General features: G+C 47.9%; 2 protein-coding genes across 2 annotated transcripts in view; both read left to right on the top strand.

The window, feature by feature from the left end:
• Window positions 1–23,170, top strand: part of LOC147095576 (zinc-binding protein A33-like) — a 42,120-nt gene extending 18,950 nt beyond the window's left edge. Inside the window, exon 6 of the mRNA XM_085974699.1 lies at window positions 21,338–23,170. Coding sequence (XP_085830825.1) covers window positions 21,338–21,870 — 533 coding nt within the window. The 3' untranslated portion in view covers window positions 21,871–23,170. The remainder of the gene's footprint in view (window positions 1–21,337) is intronic.
• The window catches only part of LOC147095572 (scavenger receptor cysteine-rich domain-containing protein DMBT1-like), a 960,763-nt gene that overhangs the window by 168,410 nt on the left and 768,181 nt on the right, over window positions 1–24,172 (top strand). The gene's annotated exons all lie outside the window — the stretch shown is intronic.

Genomic DNA, 24,172 nt, shown 5'->3' with positions numbered 1-24,172 from the left:
CTGTGTCATTTCATGGGTGCCGAAGTCCTGTGGCTTTTGCTGTATCTCTGCAGCTCCTCTTGCTGCTGCTTCGTATGATACAGCCACACTGAAAGCCTTGTCCAGTGTTAAATCTTTCTCAGAAAGTAGTCTTTTCTGTGTTCCTTCACTTAGGAGACCGCAGACGAATTTGTCTCAAAGAGAATCTGCCAGTCCTGCTCCGAATTGGCAGTGCTTTGACAGCTTCCTTAATTCGGTGAGGTAATCAGCGTTACTTTCATTCTTGTGCTGATTCCTCCTGAAGAATTTGAACCGTTCCGCTATCAGCAGCGGTGTTGGGTTTAAGTGCTCCTGTAGGGTATCAACAATCTCCTTAAAATTCTTGTCCATTGGTTTGGCTGGAGTGATTAAGTTTCGCAACAGCCTGTATGTCTTTGCGCCCATTAGATTTAGAAGTATCGATGCCTTTTTATCATCCTCTATTTCATTCGCTGTGCAATATACCTCCACTCTTTCCACATGTGGTCCAATCCTCTACATCACTATCGAAAGCAGTAATATTGCCAGTCTTAGGCATCCTGAAAAAAAAATGGCGCCTCCCGCGCTTTGCTTTCCTTCCCTGCCGAGAAAAAAAATGGCGCCTCCCGCGCTTTCCTTTCTTCCCTGCCGAGAAAAAAAATGGCGCCTCCCGCGCTTTCCCGCCGCTGTCGCTGCTGACAACGCTGTTCTCTGCGGTTTTTATTTATACAGATATTTTTAATAGTCGGAGACTCGTTCCCGCCGGACTCTCTGGGACTTTTCCCTCCCGCTGCTTGGCCCGAATGCCGACCTGCTTTGCAGAGCTGGCCGTCTCCCGAGTGCTCCACCCTTCGTCTCTGTTTGCCTCCGCCTTCGCTGCTCGGCCCCGCTGCAGAGCCAGCCGATCGAGCCCCAGCCCGCCGCCCAGGAAGGATTATTGCAGTACCTGCCACCAGCCCGGCTAGCTGGTGAAACCACTTTTTTCTTTTTTTTTTCTTCGACCTTCTGAGAATATAGAATGCAAAAATAAGGTAACAACTCGCTCCGCATGGCCAAGGACCCTGCCAACCTAAAATGGAGGACCCTGTTAGCCTAAAATGGTGGTGCAATGTCGACATCGCTGAGTCACTTGCATATTGTGAGAGATGATCATGTTAATTCAAGAAACTGAAGGCAGCAGGAAGTAAAATGCTAATATGGCTGGCACCCACGATGTCACACCTTGCTGGTGGAACAATGTAGGGTGGAGTGCAAAGGGTATACTGACAATAGGCGATCCGAAAACACATTACCATGCATTACCATAATGATTAGGTGATCGTGAAACCATTACCTGCATATTTTCTATATTATAAACCATTCAGTGAACTGTGACTTCTTTATTTCAAACTGCCAGGCCAGGACATCACTTTAAACTGTGTACGTGCCTCGCTCGGGATTGGTGTAGAATGTACGATGTGTTAATGTCTTTTCAAAAGTAAAGTATAATAATGTGACCCACTGTATGAAAGATTGCTTGCTCTGGTGGAACCTGTCGAGACTCTGCTGGAGTCAGAACGGTGCTGTATCAGAGTAAGTCTCCCGGGACAACAGAATAAAACAACTGTTGAACTAAACCAGTATTCGACTCAGTGTTTGTACTGAACCAGATTGAGGACCAAAAAAATCCGTTTCAACATTTGGTGTCAGAAGTGGGATCTCAACGGACGATCACCGAGAATTCGCGAAATTAAGAGCCGAACTAGTTTTGGACGTGAGAGGAGGAAATGGGCCCCCGGAGTGAGTATGTTTAAATTTACCACTTCGGTTTTCCTCTGATCCGTAAGTCCGATAAAAGTTTTGCCACTCGCTAATTCTTGTGTGGTGTCCCGACGAGATCCGTGTCAATCTGGCGAATACTGTGTAAATTTAGGAAATAAGTATCCAAGTCGGGTAAAGCGCCGGCCTCGTATTTCACTTGGCCCGCTCAGGCTCCGATTGGACTAAAAAGTAGATAAGTGATTTTAAAGAAAGAGAAAAGGAATACTTGAAAGAAAGTAAAAAGAGAGAGTCGGGGACTCTAGAGCTATAGCAACTTGTACTCGGGGAGTGCAAGATAAGGGTCGTATAAGTAGAATAATTAGGCTAAGAATACCTGTACCAGGTGGTGACAGAGGCTAAGAATACCTGTACCAGGCGGTGACAGAGGCTAAATTTACGATTTGAATAATTAGGCTAAGAATACCTGTACCAGGTGGTGACAGAGGCTAAGAATACCTGTACCAGGCGGTGACAGAGGCTAAAATTACTATTTGACTATAGACGACTCACTGTGTTTTTGTTAAGTCTAAGTGTTGTACTGTGTTTTTGTTAAGCCTAAGTATTGTAAGTATTGTAGTGTTGCGTTTCATTTTGTGTGCCGGTATCCGTGAAATATATAAGACACGTGCAAAAAGTAACTCGAATCCTGAAAAAGAACCCTTAGTGTAAGAGAACTATGGGTAATTACCTAGATACCACAAGTGATGAGGGCAGTGCCTTACAAACCTTATGTGACCAATACCCGGACAAAGCCCAACAATTGAGACAACTCTCAGGGGGTTTAAATAAAAAGTTAGGCAGCGAACAATGGCCACTAGGGGGTCCCAAAAGCTTAGAAACGGTTAAACAAGCTCAAGAAGTGATTTGGAAAAAGAATATGGGAAGTAAGACTAAGAAACTAATTGGACTCTGGCGACAGTATTGCCAAGAAATTAAAGACAGTTCCCTATTAGCCAGCTGGCAAGAGAATGCTGTTAAGTTAGGAATAAAGTTAACCGAAGGAGGAAATCCTAAACCCATTGAAATACTTAAGAAAGAATGTGCACATGAGAAAAGGTCAAAATCTGAAATGGCGCCAGATAAAAAGGATAAAAATGAACTACGTAGTTCAATGGTTGGCCTTAGGTTGACGGAGGGAGACGGAACAGATGAGGACTTAAACAATTGGACAATTAGAACTCCTACCGCGCCACCTCCTCAGCCACCCCAATATAATAACATTTATCCCGACCAACCTATTGCAAATCAGACTGGCTTGATCCCTATTACGTCCGTTACCAGTCCACCGACACCCTCCCTTACTGTCCCAAGTCACTCCCCAATCACGCCGACTTCTGATGTTTATGTAGACCCTGTTGCTTGTCGAACCCGATCGAAAGATCCAACAAATCCCAAGAAAGACGTGAAACCGGGGAATACCCCTAGTCTGAATTGGCAGAAGAAGAAACGTAGACCCAGACAATTAGTATAACATAAACCAGCAAAAGCAGATGACACTGACTCATGTAGTGACCTTACTGATTCTGAAGACAACCTTTCACCCTTAAACAGTTCCGACTCAGAACCCGAAATTAGCCTTACTAAACCAAAACGAACGCCCAGAAATCTGCCGGTAAGAACAATGCCAAACCCGAATGCAGCGGCTGCCGCAGCCAACCCCACCATAGATGTATTTTTCCCTTGGAAACCTAATGAGATAATGGCTATCCTAACCGGTATGCCAGACAGGAAAAAGGCGCCGGCTAGGTTTGTGGACTTTCTTCGAACCACGATACAGGTGTACAATGCAGACCCCCGAGATCTATGGGCTTTGATTCAACAAGTTTTAACTCCTTCCGAACACACTAGATTTTTGGAACGCCTGACTCACCCTAATCATGCCGCTTTAGAGGCCGCCCACGCCCTCACAGCTGATAGGGAGCGACGCATGTTTGCAGCACTCAATGCTACACTCCAAAAACCTATCAATATATCTAATGTCCTAGATACTAAGCCAAAGAAAGATGAGGGACCTGAGGAATTTTTGGAAAGATTCTGTGAGGTTTATCAGGGACAGTCAGGGGACACCAATTACCAAGCAGGAGCCAATTCACCCCAATTCTGCGCCATTCTGATGAACTGTCTCCCGGCTGCTGTGGCGACAGCCGTTAAAACCAATAATATGAACTGGGCAGAAAATACTCCAACTCAAATGGCTCGAGCCGTAAAGTATCATTGGAAAGAGGGTAAAGGTTTGGAGAACCAACCCCAGAAGACAGTAAAAACAGAATATGTCGTGAAGGAAGTCCCAATTCAACCACACACGATAGACAAGACAGGGTATCAGATGGAACCTCAATACTGTAACCCTGGAGGGGTAGACTCTCAGAATTATGGATATTACCCTCATCCAAACGGCTTCAATGCTACTGCATACGGCCAACCCTACGCCACTCCACAACAGAATTACGGAGGTAGAGGAAGGGGTAGAGGACAAGGACGGGGATACCAAGGTCAAAGACAAGGGCAGTGTTATAACTGTGGAAAGGATGGACATTGGGTCAGAGACTGCCCATCCTTAGCCTCTGGAGACCCACCTAGGAGAGGCAGGGGAGGATGGAGAAGAAACGGAGGAGGACCTAGAGGCAGGGGAGGATATACCAATTTCTCCCAGAATAATCCATTCCCACAGAATTGACTAGCTAATCTAGTGACCAGCAGTTCACAGTCGGCCAAAGAACCCTTATTAATGTTGCAAATCCAGGATCAATGGTACCCCTTTTTAGTAGACACTGGAGCCGCCATGTCCTCTGTCCAATCGGACCTTAAACTTCCCCGATCCAACAAGACCCAGGAATTATCAGGCTTCCAAGGTCAAAGGACCAAGTATGCTATGTCAGAACCAGTTCAGGTGACCTACAAAAATCAATCTGCAACCCACCAATTTGTAATAACTACCGGCTTGGACTGCAATTTAATGGCCAGAGACTTACTATGTGCATTCCAACTCAAACTTGATTGTGGTGATGAAGGAATAGCAATAGGACATTGGGCAAATAAAAGGCAATGTTATGTTTCGACTACACCTCAATGGTGGTCACTCGACCTCAATGCATCCTCCTATCATGTGACACTGGCATATGATCGAAGTGGAAAGGATAGGACCCTTGAGGAGTATTTTAAAAATCAGGAAGGTACGGAATGGACAATCTACCTCAAGGCTGTAGTAACTGGACCTGAGGGAAAAGCAGAGTTTGTGCAGGTTCCCTTACACTTGTGGAAGCAGCCTTCGACAGTGGCCCCTCATATCACGCGGGAAGTTAACCAGTCTTTCCACGCCAAAGATTTGGGGCCCATGGTAAAACGAGCGATCGATCAGGCAAACCCTGAATGCCACCAGCCGCAACAGTTACCCGGAGGTCTGATGGTCCAATTTTACCAAAACCCTGAGCCTAGCCTGACAGTGGTGCACCGTCATGTAGGGAAAGATATACTGGAGTATGTGAATCCCCAGGTATGGGCCGAAGACCCAACGCATGTAGGTCTAACCGGCATACAACCCATTGAGATCCCAGTGAAGGAAAATGTGACCTTGCCAACGGTACGACAATACCCTTTGAAGCAGCAAGCTATTCCGAGTATAGATAGACTCATTAAGGGATTGTTGGAGCAGGGAATTTTGGTAACATGCCAATCCAGTTGTAATACACCCATCCTAGCTGTTCCGAAAACTGGTAAGCCTGACCAGTATCGCCTAGTGCAGGATTTACGAACAATAAATGCAATTGTTCAGCCACTTCATGCACTGGTACCTAATCCAGCACACATCTTGGCCTCGATGCCTGCTGATGCTACAGTTTTTGCGGTAGTCGACCTCCAGCATGCCTTTTTCTCCCTGCCATTGGCCACTACTAGCCAATACCTTTTTGCCTTCACGTACAATGGCCAGCAGTATACGTGGACTCGATTACCCCAGGGCTTTGTGAATTCACCCACCCTGTTTTCGCGGTGCCTTCAACAGCAATTACAGACACTGACATTAAATCGTGGCTCTAATCTGATCCAGTATGTGGATGACCTTCTCATTGCCAGCCCTGATGAGCTAAGTAACAGAGAGGACACTATTCAGTTGTTGAACTATCTCTCAGAATTGGGATATGTGGTATCTCCAGCTAAAGTACTAGTGGCTAAGAAGACAGTTAAATTTCTTGGAGTTATGTTATCAGCAGAGAACCGCAGTCTGGAAACCAGTAGAATACAGCCAATATGCGAGACACCAGCCCCTAAAACAGCCAAACAAGTCAAGACAGTGGCTGGGAATGGTTAATTATTGTCGACAGTGGATACCTAATATTGCAGTATTAACCAAACATCTGACTCCCTACACGGCTAAAGAGGGAGAGTTTGAGCTGGAACTAGAGGCACAGCAGGCATTTGAGGAATTAAAACAGGATCTGGTCCAAGCACCAGCCCTGGGACGACCCCTGTACGATAGACCATTCCAGTTATACTGCACAGTAATGAACGATTGCTCAACAGCAGTCCTGACCCAGAAGCATGGAGATAAGCATCGACCGGTAGCTTATTATTCATCAAAAATGGATCCGGTAGCTTTAGGACATCCCTATTGCACCCAGATCCTTACAGCCGTCTACAACAGTCTACAGTCAGCCGCTAACATGACACTTCAGCAGGATATTACTGTGTATAGCTGTCACTCAGTCACTGCGTTACTGGGGCAATTGCAGACCCAACACCTGACTACCGCCAGGCAAAATAAGTATGAAATATACTTACTGAACAATCCTAGGCTTACATTTAAACACTGTAGCACTATCAACCCCGCCAGTTTCATTGCAAACCCGCCTTCCGAGAGTGATGAACCAAGCCATGATTGCTTACACCTCATTAAGGATGATACCTCAGTCCGACCTGATTTGTTTGACACTCCTATTACGGATCCCGGTATTACCATGTATACGGATGGCAGTTCTTCAATTGATGACATGGGAAAACGAATTTCTGGTTATGCAATTGTAAATCAGGAAGGTGTCACCTTAGAATCAGCAGCCTTTGAATCCCCTTTTTCTGCCCAGCAAGCCGAACTGTTTGCACTCATACGAGCTTGTACTTTGGGAGAAGGATTACGAATCAATGTATATACAGACTCTAGATATGCCTTTGGAGTAGTTCACGACTTTGGACAATTGTGGAAAAATAGAGGATTTCTAACCTCCTCGGGCAGTCCGATCTCACACCGTCAGTTAGTTTCAGACCTCCTGCAAGCCCTTTTACTCCCCAAACAGATAGCTGTGATTAAATGCTCTGCCCATACCACTGGCCAAAACCCGGTAGATATAGGAAACCGCCGCACTGATGAGGCGGCCAAAATTGCTTCTAGGAGTCACCAAATGATTGTGCCCCGAATTATGAGGCAGACTAAAAATTCCAACAAGAATCAGTCTACCTCGGAAAAACTAATGCCAACCATCCAAGAGGTGATTAAGTTGCAGGAGGACGCTCCTGATAGTGATAAGCATTTATGGAGAGAATCGGGATGTGTATATAACCCTTTATCAAAACTCTGGACTACTCCCGCGGAACAGACTTGCATGTCTGATGAGTTAGCTCTATGGGTTATTGAATGTGTACACTTTGCTATGTGATGGTTAAGAACTGGACTCGTAAAAGTCTAGATTCAAGGTGGGAAGGTCCATATCAGGTCTTACTAACAACCCCGACTGCAGCTAAGGTCGAGGGAAGAAGCGTATGGGTGCATTCCACCACTGTAAATTGATTGGAGAAACCAATCAAAAGGGGGGGGAGATAATCAGTAGATTTCAGTACAGTATATAGTAGATTTTACGAACAATCATTAATTTTATTTTAATTGATCAGCCATTGATAGGAGACTACAGAACTCGTGCTCGGCCTTGATAAAGGTGACTGCAGCTTTACGAGGTCTGGTGTTGTGTTTGGATTGTTTTGGCCTGCCGAAATCCTACTTTTATTATACTTATTATACGATTTTAATTTTTAATTTTTAAAATTTTAGTTTTAAGTTTTTAACTTTTGATCTTGTGTAAGCACTTTGTTTTCCAGATTAATAGTTAATAAGTAGCATTGATTGATCACCAAGAATCAAGATGAGGACTTTATTACTGCTTCTGAGCGTTATCCTGCTCGCGGGCGGGGCGTTCAATCGACTGAAGAAATGTGCCGAAGAGATATTCTCCAGTGCAAAGACAAGAATCTTAAAGCTTTCGGATCCTGGAACGTGACTAAATGGGACTTCTGTAATGGACTATTAAAAAAGGAAATCATCAGAAGAAGAAATTGAATTACTAAATATAGAGGGTGAAGCGAGTGAGATGTTAAAGGAGCAAGTCGAGAAGGAATTAATGGAGGAGGAGTATAATAGACTCAATAAAGTAGAGATGGACCAGTAGGATGAAGCCCAGAATCACTGGGTATCTTAGATGGTTATCATGGAATGATAAAAGGGGGGAATGAGAATATAGAATGCAAAAATAAGGTAACAACTCGCTCCGCATGGCCAAGGACCCTGCCAACCTAAAATGGAGGACCCTGTTAGCCTAAAATGGTGGTGCAATGTCGACATCGCTGAGTCACTTGCATATTGTGAGAGATGATCATGTTAATTCAAGAAACTGAAGGCAGCAGGAAGTAAAATGCTAATATGGCTGGCACCCACGATGTCACACCTTGCTGGTGGAACAATGTAGGGTGGAGTGCAAAGGGTATACTGACAATAGGCGATCCGAAAACACATTACCATGCATTACCATAATGATTAGGTGATCGTGAAACCATTACCTGCATATTTTCTATATTATAAACTATTCAGTGAACTGTGACTTCTTTATTTCAAACTGCCAGGCCAGGACATCACTTTAAACTGTGTACGTGCCTCGCTCGGGATTGGTGTAGAATGTACGATGTGTTAATGTCTTTTCAAAAGTAAAGTATAATAATGTGACCCACTGTATGAAAGATTGCTTGCTCTGGTGGAACCTGTCGAGACTCTGCTGGAGTCAGAACGGTGCTGTATCAGAGTAAGTCTCCCGGGACAACAGAATAAAACAACTGTTGAACTAAACCAGTATTCGACTCAGTGTTTGTACTGAACCAGATTGAGGACCAAAAAAATCCGTTTCAACACTTCGTCTGAGGAATCGATCTCCTTGAGGTGCTGCCGAATTGCAGGTCAGTCCGTTTCCAATTCGTCGCCACTGTTGTATCCGTGTGTTAATGGAGACACGGAATGCAGGAGTTGGTTTACAGGTGTTTATTGAACAAAGTCTGGAGGTGAACTAAAAGATACAAGACACTATACAGGCTTATATAGCCCGAGTGGCCACTACCAGCATTACAGTACACAGGGGCTCTTAAAGGCACATACACCACAGGCGCCTCCCACGCTTTTCCTTCTTCCCCTTGCTGCCGCGCTGCTCCTAGCGTTCTACGGGGTAATGGCGGCGACCCGCGGCTTCGGCGCGTCTCGCTTTCCTTCCCCCCCCCCCCCCCCCCGTTTATTTTCTCTCCGCTGCCCGGTTCTTGAGCACCGACCGCGCCCTGTGCGCTCCACCCTCTCTCTCTCTTGTTTTCTTTTCCCGGCGACGCTGCGCGGCCCGTTTTGTAGAGCCACTCGATCGAGCTTGAGCCCGCCGCAGTCCGGAAGGGTCAGCGCACGACCTGCTACCAGCACGATTTGCTGGAACACCTTAACTGGGGAGCCAAGCACAGCTCTCCACAGTCTCTCCCGCAATTCTCCGAACACCGATGAATTCTTTGGGCGGTTGCACACGGTCGACACCCATTGCTCAGACTACGACCTCCAAGAACCCTCCTCTCAGGGCGAGATCCCCGTGAGATGATGCCACACTGCAGGTGAGTTCGAACTTACTCGTCGCCACTGTAAAGTCCGCGCCTCAATAATACACGGACTTCGGGAGAACAGTTTAACAGGTACTTTACTGAACAGGAGGGCAACATCAAACTGAAATACAGAAGCCTGCTAGGGCCTTTTATACAGGGGTGGTCACTGTCAGTACTGCAGTCTAAAACCAGTTCTTCCCTTAAAGGTACATACACAACAATTTCAGTCCTAAATGGCTTACCCCTTATCCTTAGACTATGACCCCTTGTTCTGGACTCCCTGGCCATCAGAAACATCCTTCCTGCATCTAGCCTGTCCAGGCCTGACAGAATTTTATAGGTTTCGATGAGATCCCCTCTCAATCTTCTAAACTCCAGTGAGTATAAGCCCAATCGACACAATCTCTCCTCATACGTCATTCCTGCCATCCCAGGTATCAGCCTGGTGAATCTTCGCTGCACTCCTTCCATGGCAAGAACGTCCTTCCTCAGGTAAGGCGACCAAAACTGCACACAGTACTCAAGGTGTGGTCTCACCAAGGCCCTGTACAACTGTAGCAAGACATCCTTGTTCCTGTACTCGAACCCTCTTGCTACGAAGGCCAACATACAATTTGCCTTCTTAACCGCCTGCTGCACCTGCATGCTTACCTTCAGCGACTGGTGCACAAGAACACCCAGGTCTCTTTGCACTTCCTCTTCTCCCAATCTATTGCCATTCAAATAATAATCTGCCTTCCTGTTTTTGCCACCAAAGTGGGTAACCTCACATTTATCCATATTATAGTGCATTGGCCATGTTTCTGCCCAATCACCCAACCTGTCCAAATCGTACTGGAGTTTCACGACATCCTCCTCACAGCATACCCTCCCACCCAGCTTTGTGTCTTCTGCAAATTTGCAGATATTACATCCAATTCCCTCGTCCAGATCATTAATATATATTGTGAACAGCTGGGGTCCTAGGACCGATCCTTGCGGTACCCCACTAGTCACTGCCTGCCACTCGGAAAATTACCCGTTTATTCCAACTCTTTGCTTTCTGTCCGCCAACCAGTTCTCTATCCAAATCAATACCTTGCCCCTAATCCCATGTGCCTTAATTTTGCACGCTAATCTCTTATGTGGGACCTTATCGAAAGCCTTCTGAAAGTCCAAATACACCACATCCACTGGTTCTCCCTTATCTATTTTACCAGTTACATCCTCAAAAAATTCCAGTAGATTAGTCAAGCATGATTTACCTTTTGTAAATCCATGTTGACTTTGTCTGAAGAGATAGTGGATGCCTTTTGATCTTCCAAAATTCCCTAGATTCTAGAACGGTCCCAGTGGGTTGGAAGGTAGCAACTGTAACACCGCTATTCAAGATCGGAGGGAGAGTGAAAACAAGGAACTACAGGCCAGTTAGCCTGACATCAGTCGTCAGGAAAATGCTGGAATCCATTGCTAAGGAAGTTTTATCAGGGCACTTAGAAAATCATAACAGAGTCAACATAGTTTTTATGAAAGGGAAATTGTGTTTGACAAATTTATTAGAGTTTTTTGAGAATGTAACTAACAGGGTAGATAAAGGGGAACCAGTGGATATGATATATTTGGATTCCCAAAAGGCATTCGATAAGGTGCCACATGAAAGGTTATTACACAAGATTAGTGCTCATGGGGTTGGGGGTAACATAGTAGCATGGATAGAGGATTGGTTAACAGACAGAAAACAGAGATAGGGATAAACCGATCTTTTTCAGGTTGGCAGGCTGTAACTAGTGGGGTACTTCAAGGATCACAGAAAGCTAGCATGCAGGTACAGCAAGAAATAAGGAAGGCAAATGGCATCTTGGCCTTTATTGTAAGGGGGTTGGAGTATAAGAGTAAGGAGGTCTTGCTACAATTGTACAGGGCCTTGGTGAGGCCACACCTGGAGTACTGAGCACAGTTTTGGTCTCCTTATCTAAGGAAGGATATACTTGCCTCGGAGGCGGTGCAATGAAGGTTCACTAGATTGATTCCTGGGGTGAGAGGGCTGTCCTATGAGGAGAGATTGTGTAGAATGGGCCTATAGTCTCTGAGTTTAGAAGAATGAGAGGTGATTTCATTGAAACTTACAAGATTCTGAAGGGGATTGACAGGGTAGATGCTGAGAGGTTGTTTCCCCTGGCTGGAGTGTCTAGAACTCGGGGGCATAGTCTGAGGATAAGTGGTAGGGCATTTAAGACCGAGATGAGGAGGAATTTCTTCAGTCAGAGGGTTGTGAATCTTTGGAATTCTCTGCCCCAGAGGACTGTGAATGTTGAGTCTTTGAGTATAGTCAAGGCTGAGATAGATAGATTTTTGGATTCTATGGGAATCAAGGGATATGGAGATCGGACGGGAAAGTGGAATTGAGGTCAATGATCAGCCTTGATCTTATTGCCATGTTACAACAGTGACTATACTCCAAAAAAGTACTTCATTGGCTGTAAAGCACTTTGAGACGTCCGGTGGTCGTGAAAGGCGCGATATAAATGTCAGTCTTTTTTTCTATTGAATGGCAGAGCAGGCTCGAGGGGCCGTATGGCTCACTCCTGCTCCTATTTCTTATGTTCTGCTGTTGTATCTTCTCTGTCTAGACCGCTCATGATTTTGAATACCTCCTCTCAGTCTTCTCTGCGCTAAGGAGAACAACCCCAGTTTCTCTCATCTCTCCACATAACTGAAATCCCTCATCCCTGGAACCATTCTTGTAAATCTTTTCTGCACCCTCTCTAAAGCCTTCACATCCTTCTTAAAGTATGGTGCCCAGAATTGGACACAATACCCCAGTTGTGGCCGAACCAGTGCTTTATAAAGGTTCAGCATAACTTCCTCGCTTTTGTACTCTATGCCTCTATTTATAAAGCCCAGGATCCCGTATGCTTTTTTAACCGCTTTCTGAACCTGCCCTGCCACCTTCAGCGATTTGTGCACATATACCCCCAGGTCTCTCTGTTCCTGCACCCCCTTTAGAATTGTGGAATTCTCTGCCACAGAGGGCGCTGGAGACCAGTTCATTAAATATATTCAAGAAAGAGTTGGATATATTTCTTAAGGCTAAAGGGATCAAGGGATATGGGGAGAAGGCAGGGACAGGGTACTGAATTTGGATGATCAGCCATGATCTCATTGAATGGCAGAGCATGCTCGAAGGGCCGAATGGCCTACTCCTGCTCCTATCTTCTATGTTTCTATGTATCCTTTAGTTTATATTGCCTCTCCTCGTTCTTCCTACCAAAATGCATCACTTCACTCTTTCCTGCGTTAAACTTCAGCTGCCATGGGTCCCCCCATTCCACCAGCCTGTTTATGCCTTCTTGAAGTCTTATCACTGTCCTCCTCATTGTTCACTATATTTCCAAGTTTTGTGTCATCTGCAAATTTTGAAATAGTGCCGTGTACACCTGTAATCGTTAATATATATCAAGAAAAGCAGCGGTCTTAGTACCGACCCCTGGGGAACACCACTGTACCTTCCTCCAGTCCGAAAAGCAACCGTTCAGCACTACTCTCTGTTTCCTGTCGCTTAGCCAATTTCGTATCCATGTTGCCACTGTCCCTTTTATTCCATGGACTTCAGTTTTGCTGGCAAGCCTATTATGTTGCACTTTATCAAACGCCTTTTCGAAGTCCATGTACACCACATCAACTCTCTCTGTTAGCTCATCAGAAAATTCAATCAAGTTGGTTAAACGCGATTTGCCTTTAACAAATCCATGCTGGCTTCCCTTAATTAATCCACACTTGTCCAACTGACTGTTAATTTTGTCCCGGATTATCATTTCTAAAAGCTTCCCCACCACCGAGGTTAAGCTGACTGGCCTGTAGTTGTTGGGTTTATCCTTACACCGTTTTTTGAACAAGGGTGTAACATTTGCAATTCTCCAGTCCACTGGCACCATCCCCCATATCCAAGGAGGATTGAAAGATTATGACCAGTACCTCTGCAATTTCCAACTTTACTTCCCTCAGCATCTTAGGATGCAGCCCATCTGGTCCTGGTGACTTATCTACTTTAAGTACAGCCAGCCTTTCTAGTACCTCCTCTTTATCAATTTTTATCCCATCCAGTATCTCAACTACCTCCTCTTTCACTATAACTTTGGCAGCATCTTCTTCCTTGGTAAAGACAGATGCAAATACTCATTTAGTACATCAGCCATACCCTCTGGCTCCATGCGTAGGGCTCCATCCTCTTCCTACCCGTTTACTATTTATATGCCTATAGATGACTTTTAGATTCCCTTTTATGTTAGATGCCAATCTACTCACATACTCTTTGTCCCTCTTACTTCCTTTTTCATTTCCCCTCTGAACTTTCTGTATTCAGCCTGGCTCTCGCTTGTATTCTCAACCTGACATCTGTCATACGCCCCTTTTTCTGCTTCATCTTTCTCTCGATCTGGCTTTGGTTGCCCTACCTTTCCCCCTTGTGCGAATGTACCTCGACTCTACATGAACCATCTCTTCTTTAAAGGCAGCCCATTGTTCGATTTACAGTTTTTCCTGCCAATCTTTGATTCCAATTTACCCAGGCCAGATCCATTATCAACCCACTGAAATTGGCCCTCCTCCAGTTAAGTATTTTCTAGAATGCTCTTTGTCCTTTTCCATAGCTAACCTAAGCCTTATGATACTATGATCACTGTTCCCTAAATGTTCCTCTATTGAAACTTGATCCACTTTACCCACCTCATTCCCCAGAACCAGATCCAGAATTGCCTCCTTCCTCATTGGGCCGGAAACGTACTGATCAAGAAAGTCCTCCTGACCACCCTTCAAAAGTTCATCCCCTTCTCTGCCCTTTACACTATTACTATCCCAGCCTATATTAGGATAATTGAAGTCCCTGATTATCACTACTCTATAGTTCCTGCACCTCGCTGTAATTTCCCTGCAAATTTGCTCCTCTGTCTCCTTCCCACTAGTAGGTGGCCTATAGAATACACCTAGTAGTGTAATGACACATCTGTTGTTTCTTAACTCTAACCACATAGATTCTGTCCTTGACCCCTCCAGGATATCCTCCCTCTCCAGCACATTAATATTCTCCTTAACCGATACTGCCACCCTACCTCCTTTCTTTCCTACCCTATCTTTCCTGAACGCATTATATCCAGGAGTATTTAATACCCAATCCTGCCCTTTTTTGAGCCAGGCCTCCGTTATCACCATGACATTATATTTTCACGTGGCCATTTGCACCTGCAGCTCACCAACCTTATTTACCACACTTCATGCAGTTACACACATGCACTGTAAACCTATCTTAGACCTTCTTGTATTCTCTCTTAGTCTGACCACACCGAATACCATACTATCTCTTACTCTAGTGCCATCTGTATCTCCCACACTTTTGTGCACCTGGTTTCTCCTTTCTAATGCTACACCCTGGTGCCCACCCCCCTGCCAAATTAGTTTAAACTCTCCCCAACAGCACGAGCAAATCCTCCAAGAGGATATTGGTCACGGCTCTGTTGAGGTGCAACCCATCCGGCCTGTACGGTCCCAACTCCCTCAGAACCAGTTCCAATGTCCCAGGAATCTAAAGTCCTCCCTCCTGCACCATCTCTCCAGCTGCGCATTCATCTGCTCTATCTTCCTATTTCTATACACACTCGCGCAAGGCACTGGGAGTAATCTGGAGATTACTACCTTTTGAGGTCCTGCTTTTTAATCTCTTTCCCAGCTCCCTAAAAGCTGCCTGCAGGACCTCGACCCTCTTTCTACCTATGTCATTGGTACCGATATGAACCATGACGTCTGGCTGGTCACCATCCCTCTCAATGTTCTGCAGCCACTCAGTGACATCCTTGACCCTGGCACCAGGGAGGCAACATACCATCCTAGAATCACGTCTGCAGCCGCAGAAACACCTGTCTGTTGCCCGAACGACTGAATCCCCTCCACCACACCACCCCCGACCCCCCCACACACAGCTGCGCCAGCCGTGGTGTCGTGGACTTGGCTCTGGCTGTACTCTCCAGAGGAACTATCGCCCTCGCCAGTATATACCAGTCGGAGAGCGAGATGCACTCAGGGGTCTCCTGCACTACCTGCCTGCTCCTCCTCTTCTGTCTGGCGGTCACCCAGTCCCTCGCTGCCTGCACTCGTTTAAGCTGTAGGGTGACCACCTCCTGAAACGTGTGATCCACGTAGCTCTCAGACTCACAGATGTACCGCAGTGACGCCAGCTGCTGCTCAAGCTCCGAAACCCGTAGCTGGACCTCCTCCAGCCGACAACACTTCCTGCACATGTGGTTGTCCAGGACACTTGAAGCATCCTGGATTTCCCACATGGCACAAGATGTGCATTCCACGGGACTGAGGTGCCATGCCAGGCCTCTAATTAATAGACTATTAATTAACTTAGCAGAAATAAACTTACAACTTAAAAAAAACACTCACCAATCAGCTCCTTGCCTTGTGCTGACGTCACTTTAGGTTTTTTACTCTGACGTCACTCTTTCAAATTCTGCCTGTGTTGAGTTGCTCCCAGTAGGTCCGCTGCTTCCTTGTTCCTACCTGACCCAGGACTCACTGGACATTGATCAGACTGGGACCCTGGGCTGATTGTGTTCCTCTCTGACCCAGGACTCACTGGATAGTGATCAGACTGGGACCCTGGGCTGATTGTGTTCCTCTCTGACCCAGGACTCACTGGATAGTGATCAGACTGGGACCCTGGGCTGATTGTGTTCCTCTCTGACCCAGGACTCACTGGACAGTGATCAGACTGGGACCCCGGGCTGATTGTGTTCCGCTCTGACCCAGGACTCACTGGACAGTGATCAGGCTGGGACCCTGTAATATCTGTTCATTGTAGATACTAGAGTCTGGGAATATATCTAACTGTATGTGGTAAACCACTGTTATAGTTATCACTGTATATTGTTCTCACTGTTCTCACTGTCACATCACTACACGAGGTCGCCTCTTGTCGCACTGTTATACCTGGGCTGACCACCTCCGACTCCGCCCATTACCTGCCCAGGTATAAAGGTAGCTGACTGGCTAGTATTCCTCCCTGTTGGATCGGATCACCCACGAGGGTGGGCTCTGTTATTTAGCCAATAAAAACCTTCAGTTACGTTCTTAACTCGTCGCCTTTTATTGGACTAATTGATAGGCATATCAATTTTATTGGCTAAATTTTAAAGATGTCTGATAATGAACAGCAACAGCAAGGAGCTCACCCAGCAGCACAGCAACAGCAGCCTCCAGACAACGGGCCACACCAGCCGGCTTGGCTGCAAGCCTTGAAACCACCATACCTGGATCTAAACCCACAGGCACCAAACGCAGCCCTCAACTTCAAACACTGGCTGGACTGCTTCGAATCCTACCTGGAAGAATCCGGCGCCCCGCAGAGATCCAAACTAAGACTTCTGAACGCCCAAGCGAGCCCGAGAGTATACGCACTCATACAGGACACGACTACGTACGAGGCCGCTATCAACCTACTGAAACAGCAGTACCGCAGCCCGGTAAATTACATGTACACCAGGCACCTCCTAAGATCCCGCCCGCAACAGCCAGGAGAGTCTGTAGCTGAATTTTTACGGGCGCTAAGAGCACTCGGCAGGAACTGTGACTTTAAAGCGGTGACGGCTGTTGAAAATACGGAAGATAATATCCGCGATGCCTTTGTGAAAGGCCTACGGTCCGACTACTCACGTCAAAGACTGCTTGAAGCTAAAGACCTCGACCTGGACAAAGCTGAAGCCCTCGCTCTCTCCCTGGAGGTGGCCCATCAGGACCAGGAGGCGTTTTCCAGGTACTGCTCGCGACCCTGGGACTCGGGCCCGACCCCTACCGCAATACCCTCCGCAGCGCCGCCCCCGGGACCTACCTCAGCGTCGGCGTCCCGGACCCGACCGGGCCCGCCACCCCCGGTACCGGCTCCGACATCGGGCACCCGCGATCGGGCCGCCGGCTGCTTCTTTTGCGGCCAGGAGAAGCACCCGAGGTCGCGCTGCCCAGCCAGGAACTCTACCTGCACAACCTGCAGGAAGAAAGGCCACTTCTCTAAGGCCTGCAGGAGCGGATCTTCAGAGGCCAGCAGTGCCTCATGCGAACTGTGGGGGCGGCCATCTTCTTTCACGGCAACTGAGGCCAGTATCCCCACACGTGAGTCATGGGGGCGGCCATCTTTGATCAAGGCAACCGACCCCAATAGTGCCTCATGTGAGTTATGGGGGCAGCCATCTTCTCCGCCATTTTGTCCTACCTCGTGGGAGACGCCATTTTACACACCACGCCCGACTGCCACCGGGCCCCCGGACCCGACGACCGCCTCGCCCGCAGACGACAACGACTCGCTTACCTACACGCTAGCCTCCGTCACTCTGGATCAAGCCCGCCCACACCACCTGTCCAAGTCGATGATGGACATCAAAGTAAACGGCCACGCCACGACCTGCCTGTTCGACAGCGGAAGCACGGAGAGCTTCATCCACCCAGACACGGTGAGCCACTACTCCCTCCCTGTCCTGCCAACGCGCAACCGAATCTCGATGGCATCGAGGTCCCACGCCACGGACATTAGCGGCTACTGTGCTGTGACCTTGTCGGTTAAGGGTACAGAGTATAAAAACTTTAAACTCCTCGTCCTCCCCCAGCTCTGCGCTGCCGTCCTACTAGGGCTGGACTTCCAATCCCACCTCCAAAGTGTAACCCTAGCATACGGTGGACCCCTCCCCCCACTCACAGTCGACAACCAGCGAAGGTTAAACCGCCCACCGCGTAACACCTGCAGCCTATCCACCCTCAAGGTGCCGCCACCTTCCCTGTTCGCTAACCTCACCCCCGACTGCAAACCCGTCGCTACCAAGAGCAGGCGGTACAGCGCTGGGGACAGAGCTTTCATTAGCTCTGAGGTGCAGCGTCTCCTGAAGGAGGGCATCATCGAGGGGAGCAACAGCCCCTGGCGTGCCCAGGTCGTGGTCGTTAAGACCGGCGATAAAAATCGCCTGGTCATCGACTACAGCCAGACCATAAACAGATACACCCAGCTGGACGCATACCCCCTTCCCCGCATATCTGACATGGTCAATCAGATTGCACAATACCGCGTATTCTCGACCATCGACCTTAAGTCGGCCTACCACCAACTCCCTATCCACCCCGAGGACCGCCAGTACACCGCCTTCGAGGCGAATGGGCGCCTATACCACTTCCTTAGGGTCCCCTTCGGTGTCACCAACGGGGTCTCGGTCTTCCAAAGGGAGATGGACCGGATGGTTGACCAGAACGGACTGCAGGCCACATTCCCCTACCTAGATAACGTCACCATCTGCGGCCGCGACCGGCAGGACCACGACGTGAATCTGGAGAAATTCCTCCGTACGGCCCAACGGCTGAACCTCACCTACAATAAGGAGAAATGCGTGTTTAACACAGCGCGCCTTGCCATCCTTGGCTGTGTAGTAGAGAACGGAGTCATCGGCCCCGACCCCGAAAGAATGCGCCCCCTCATGGAGCTACCCCTCCCCCACTGTCCAAAAGCACTTAGGAGAACCCTGGGGCTTTTCGCCTACTATGCCCAATGGGTACCCAATTATGCGGACAAAGCCAGACCCCTCCTGAAAACCACATCCTTCCCCCTCACGGAAGAGGCGTGCGCGGCCTTCTCCCTCATTAAGGGAGACATAGCCAAGGCCACAATGCACGCAGTGGATGAGTCAATCCCCTTCCAAGTGGAGAGCGATGCATCCGACTTCGCCCTAGCCGCTACCCTTAACCAGGAGGGTAGGCCGGTAGCCTTCTTCTCAAGGACCCTACAGGGCCCCGAGACCCGACACTCGTCGGTCGAGAAGGAAGCCCAGGCAATTGTGGAGGCAGTACGGCGCTGGAGGCACTACTTGGCAGGCAAACGATTTACCCTCCTCACCGACCAACGCTCGGTTGCCTTCATGTTTAATAACAAGCTGAGGGGCAAGATCAAGAACGACAAAATCTTGAGGTGGAGAATCGAGCTTTCCACCTATGATTATGAGATCTTGTACCGGCCCGGTAAACTGAACGACCCCCCTGATGCTCTTTCACGCATTACATGCGCCAGCGCGCAAAGTGATAGACTTCAGACCCTCCACAATGACCTCTGCCACCCCGGAGTCACCAGACTCTACCATTTCATTAAGGCCCGCAACCTGCCATACTCCATCGAGGAGGTCAGGACCATGACCAGGAACTGCCAGATCTGTGCTGAGTGCAAACCGCACTTCTATAAGCCGGACAGAGCAAGCCTGATCAAGGCCACCCGCCCCTTCGAGCGTCTGAGCATCGACTTCAAGGGGCCCCTACCGTCATCCGACCGTAATGTGTACTTCCTCAACATCGTTGATGAGTACTCCCGTTTCCCCTTTGCCTTCCCCTGCCCAGACATGACCAGTAACACGGTCATTAAATGCCTGAACAAACTCTTCGCCTTGTTCGGGTTCCCGAACTATATACATAGTGACCGGGGCGCCTCCTTCATGAGCGAGGAACTCCGTCAGTTCCTATTGGAGAGGGGTATTGCAGCAAGCAGGACCACCAGCTACAACCCCCGAGGGAACGGCCAGGTGGAAAGAGAGAACGCGACGGTATGGAAGGCCACCCTCTTAGCCTTAAAGTCTAAGGGCCTCCCAACCTCCCACTGGCAAGAGGTCCTCCCGATTGCGCTGCACTCCATCCGGTCACTACTTTGCACTGCCATTAACACCACCCCCCATGCCCGAATGTTTGTCTTCCCCAGGAAGTCGACTACGGGAACCACCCTACCAACCTGGCTGACCTCTCCGGGACCCGTCTTGCTGCGAAAGCACGTGAGGGCCCATAAAACGGACCCCCTGGTCGAGAAGGTGAACCTCCTGCACGCCAACCCCCAGTACGCCTATGTGGCTTACCCAGACGGACGGGAGGACACTGTCTCCTTACGAGACCTCGCACCCTCACCCCCCCCTCCCAACCCCCCGAGTCCAGCCGAGGTAGACGGCATGCCGGAACCCCACGAGCCTTTGCCGACTACGCAGACACCAGCTTTAACACCGGATAATGTAACACCGCCGCTGCGACGATCGGAGAGGCTAACGAAGCCTCCGGACAGACTGACATACCAGAGCTGGTAATACACTTCACCCCGCCGGACTCTAATCTAAACAAGGGGTGAATGTGGTAAACCACTGTTATAGTTATCACTGTATATTGTTCTCACTGTTCTCACTGTCACATCACTACACGAGGTCGCCTCTTGTCGCACTGTTATACCTGGGCTGACCACCTCCGACTCCGCCCATTACCTGCCCAGGTATAAAGGTAGCTGACTGGCTAGTATTCCTCCCTGTTGGATCGGATCACCCACGAGGGTGGGCTCTGTTATTTAGCCAATAAAAACCTTCAGTTACGTTCTTAACTCGTCGCCTTTTATTGGACTAATTGATAGGCATATCACTGTACACTGTACCCAGTCTGTAATATCTGTTCACTGTACATACTGGAGTCTGGGAATATATCTAACTGTACACTGTACCCAGTCTATAGTATTTATTGATACAGAAATTATGGACTGGTTGCCGTGTCCAGTTCTATAGACATCAGATATTAACTTGTGTCCGTCCACCTTCCTCTGTCTAAAATTTTTAACATGATTTCATTTTTATTTCCCCAGTCCCAGCCTCACTGACCCTGGACCCAAACACAGCGCATCGTAGACTCATCCTGTCCGAGGACCGGACCAGTGTGAGACACAGTAACAGCGAATTACTGCTTCCTGATAACCCGGAGAGATTCGATACGTGTCCATGTGTCCTGGGGTCACAGGGATTCACATCAGGGAAACACTACTGGGAGGTGGAGGTCGGCGACATAGCTAAGTGGGACGTGGGTGTGGCCAGAGAGTCAGTTAATCGGAAGGGAAAGATAACATTGGGGCCAAAACATGGATATTGGGCTGTGCATCTGAGAAATGGGAATGAATATAGAACTGTTGTTCCGCTGACCCCGAGTGTGAAGCCCAGGACCATCGGAGTTTACCTGGACTATGAGGGAGGACAGGTGAGCTTTTACAATGCTGATGATATGTCTGATCTTGACACTTCCACTGACACATTCACTGAGAAACTCTTTCCTTATTTCTTTCCTGGATCCTATGAGGAGGGTAAAAATGCTGCTTCTCTTAAACTGCGTCAGTTCAAACCGTAGGTTCCTAAACTGATGTGTCAGAGTACGGAGAGAATGCATCCACAGCTGGGCGAATATTGCACATCTCACACAGTAACTTCGAGACAGAGCATGAAACAGCACCACATTCATTCTCACTCTAACACAGAAGGCTGTGGAGGTGAAGTCACTGAATATATTTAAGAAGGAGATAGATTTCTAGATGCAAAAGGCGTCAAGGGGTATGGGGAGAGAGTGGGAATATGGTATTGAAATAGAGGATCAGCCATGATCATATTGAATGGCGGAGCTGGCTTGAAGGGCCGAATGGCCTACTCCTGCTCCTATTTTTCTATGTTTCTAACAGCTCTGGGAAAGGGGCTTGGCAATACATGATGGGGTTGAGAGTGTTGGTCTGGTGAATTGTAAGTGTTCCTTGTGCTGTGCTCTTGGGCTGTGATCACGGACTGGGACGTGTGTTACTGTGCAGGGTGAAGAGGGCCCAACGTGAGCTCCTGGCCGCTCGCACCAGCTGTCCAATCTGGAGCTCTTCACTCCTGGTCATTCCACCGTGAGAGGCCCTGCTGCTCTTTGTGAATCCGGGGTTTGTGTTACAAATTCCAGCAGTGCCGTTCCCCATCAGGAAACCGGAGTAACGGGATCCCGGAGTCACATTGCATTGTTCACACACCCAGGGGCTAGTAGAGTAAAAATAGATTAAATATACAACAGTTATATAAATGGGTAAAATTGGCTCCGGATGGGCTGAAGCAACAAGGGGGTCGCTGAGTTACACCTCGTGGTTGGAATAAGAGAACAGATCATCATAGGAACTTGCATAACCTGAGTCCAGTCCAGCTGAAGATCTCCGTAACCAGGCTCCAGACCAGCTGCAGATCTCCATAACCTGGCTCCAGACCAGCTGAAGATCTCCATAACCTGGCTCCAGACCAGCTGAAGATCTCCATAATCTGGCTCCAGACCAGCTGAAGATCTCCATAACCTGGCTCCAGACCAGCTGAAGATCTCCATAACCTGGCTCCAGACCAGCTGAAGATCTCCATAGCCTGGCTCCAGACTACGTGTTGCACCACAACCCGGGGGCACCGAGATATTTAGAGGCCTTGGCAAGACTGAGCCAACCAAGAGTAGACGAAACACATTCGTTGAGGGGTTAATCTGGGATGGGGCTTTGTTTGTAGATAGGGGAACGCATTTCGGGAGTCAGACGGTTTTCTTCGTGTTGTTAAAGCAATTCTAAATCGTGCAGCAATTGTAGATATTGATTAATTCTGATGCGGTATTTTTCTGCTTGATAATAAATGATATTTTTCTTTATGAAGCCATGATTTATGCCTGCAGTTTCTTATTAGCAAAAAGAGCCACTGACTTAAACATAAAGGGGTAGAATTTCTGCGAGTTCATCAGTATAATCCGGGTGAAATCAGCTGAACCAGCGCAAAAGCTCGTGGAAACTCAAGCATGAGTTACGTCAGCGTAAACAGACTTTCCGCGATCTTTAACATTGGTTTAAAAGTCATTTTGCCCAAAGCCGGCCATGCCCCAGATGGAAATAATGAGCCTGGTGAGTTTCCACCCATGGCGTCCCTTGAAGGAAGGTCTTCGAATTGAGTTTTTCTCAGGCGCACAAGCATGTTTTAGAAATTTTTACACACAAAATAATAATTAAATTACCAATAAACTGGAACGTGTACACCAATGAAATGAGTAAATGGTTCAGTATAATAACTGGAAATACTCAGCAGGTCAGGCAACATCTGTGGAGAGCGAATCAGAGTTAACGTTTCGGGTCGATGACCCTTTGTCAGAACTGGAAATAAGTTAGAGATGTAACAAACTTTAAGCAAGTACAGAGGCAGGGAAAAGCGAGAGGGGAGGAAAGAACAAAAGGGAAGATCTGTGATAGGGTGGAGGGCAGGAGTGATTTATGACAAAAGGGATGTTGGTGCGAGGCAAGAGGAGATGGTAATGGGACAAGTACAGAAACAAGGGAAGGGTCTAGAGAAGGTGCAAATGACAAAATCAGAATAATTACCAGCAACGGCTGTCCAAAACAATGCAAGCAGTGGTTATGGTCTGAAATTGTTGAAGTCGATGCTGAGTCCAGAAGGCTGTAAATGGCCTAATTGAAAGATGAGGTGCTGTTCCTCGAACTTATGTTGAGCTTCATTAGATCAGTGTAGGAGGCCGAGGTCAGAGTGGGAGTAGGATGGAGAGGATGGGTCAGCATCGTTGTAAAGTCCGCGCCTCAATCATACACGGACTTCGGGAGAACAGTTTAACAGGTACTTTACTGAACAAGAGGCAGCTTGAAACTGAAACT

This window comes from Somniosus microcephalus, unplaced genomic scaffold (assembly GCF_052327205.1).
Source record: "Somniosus microcephalus isolate GS21.2 unplaced genomic scaffold, FLI_Smic_1.0 unresolved_chr1, whole genome shotgun sequence".
NCBI lineage: Eukaryota > Metazoa > Chordata > Chondrichthyes > Squaliformes > Somniosidae > Somniosus > Somniosus microcephalus.
Note: the sequence above shows the minus strand (reverse complement) of the source record. Positions and strands in the feature narration are given on the sequence as shown.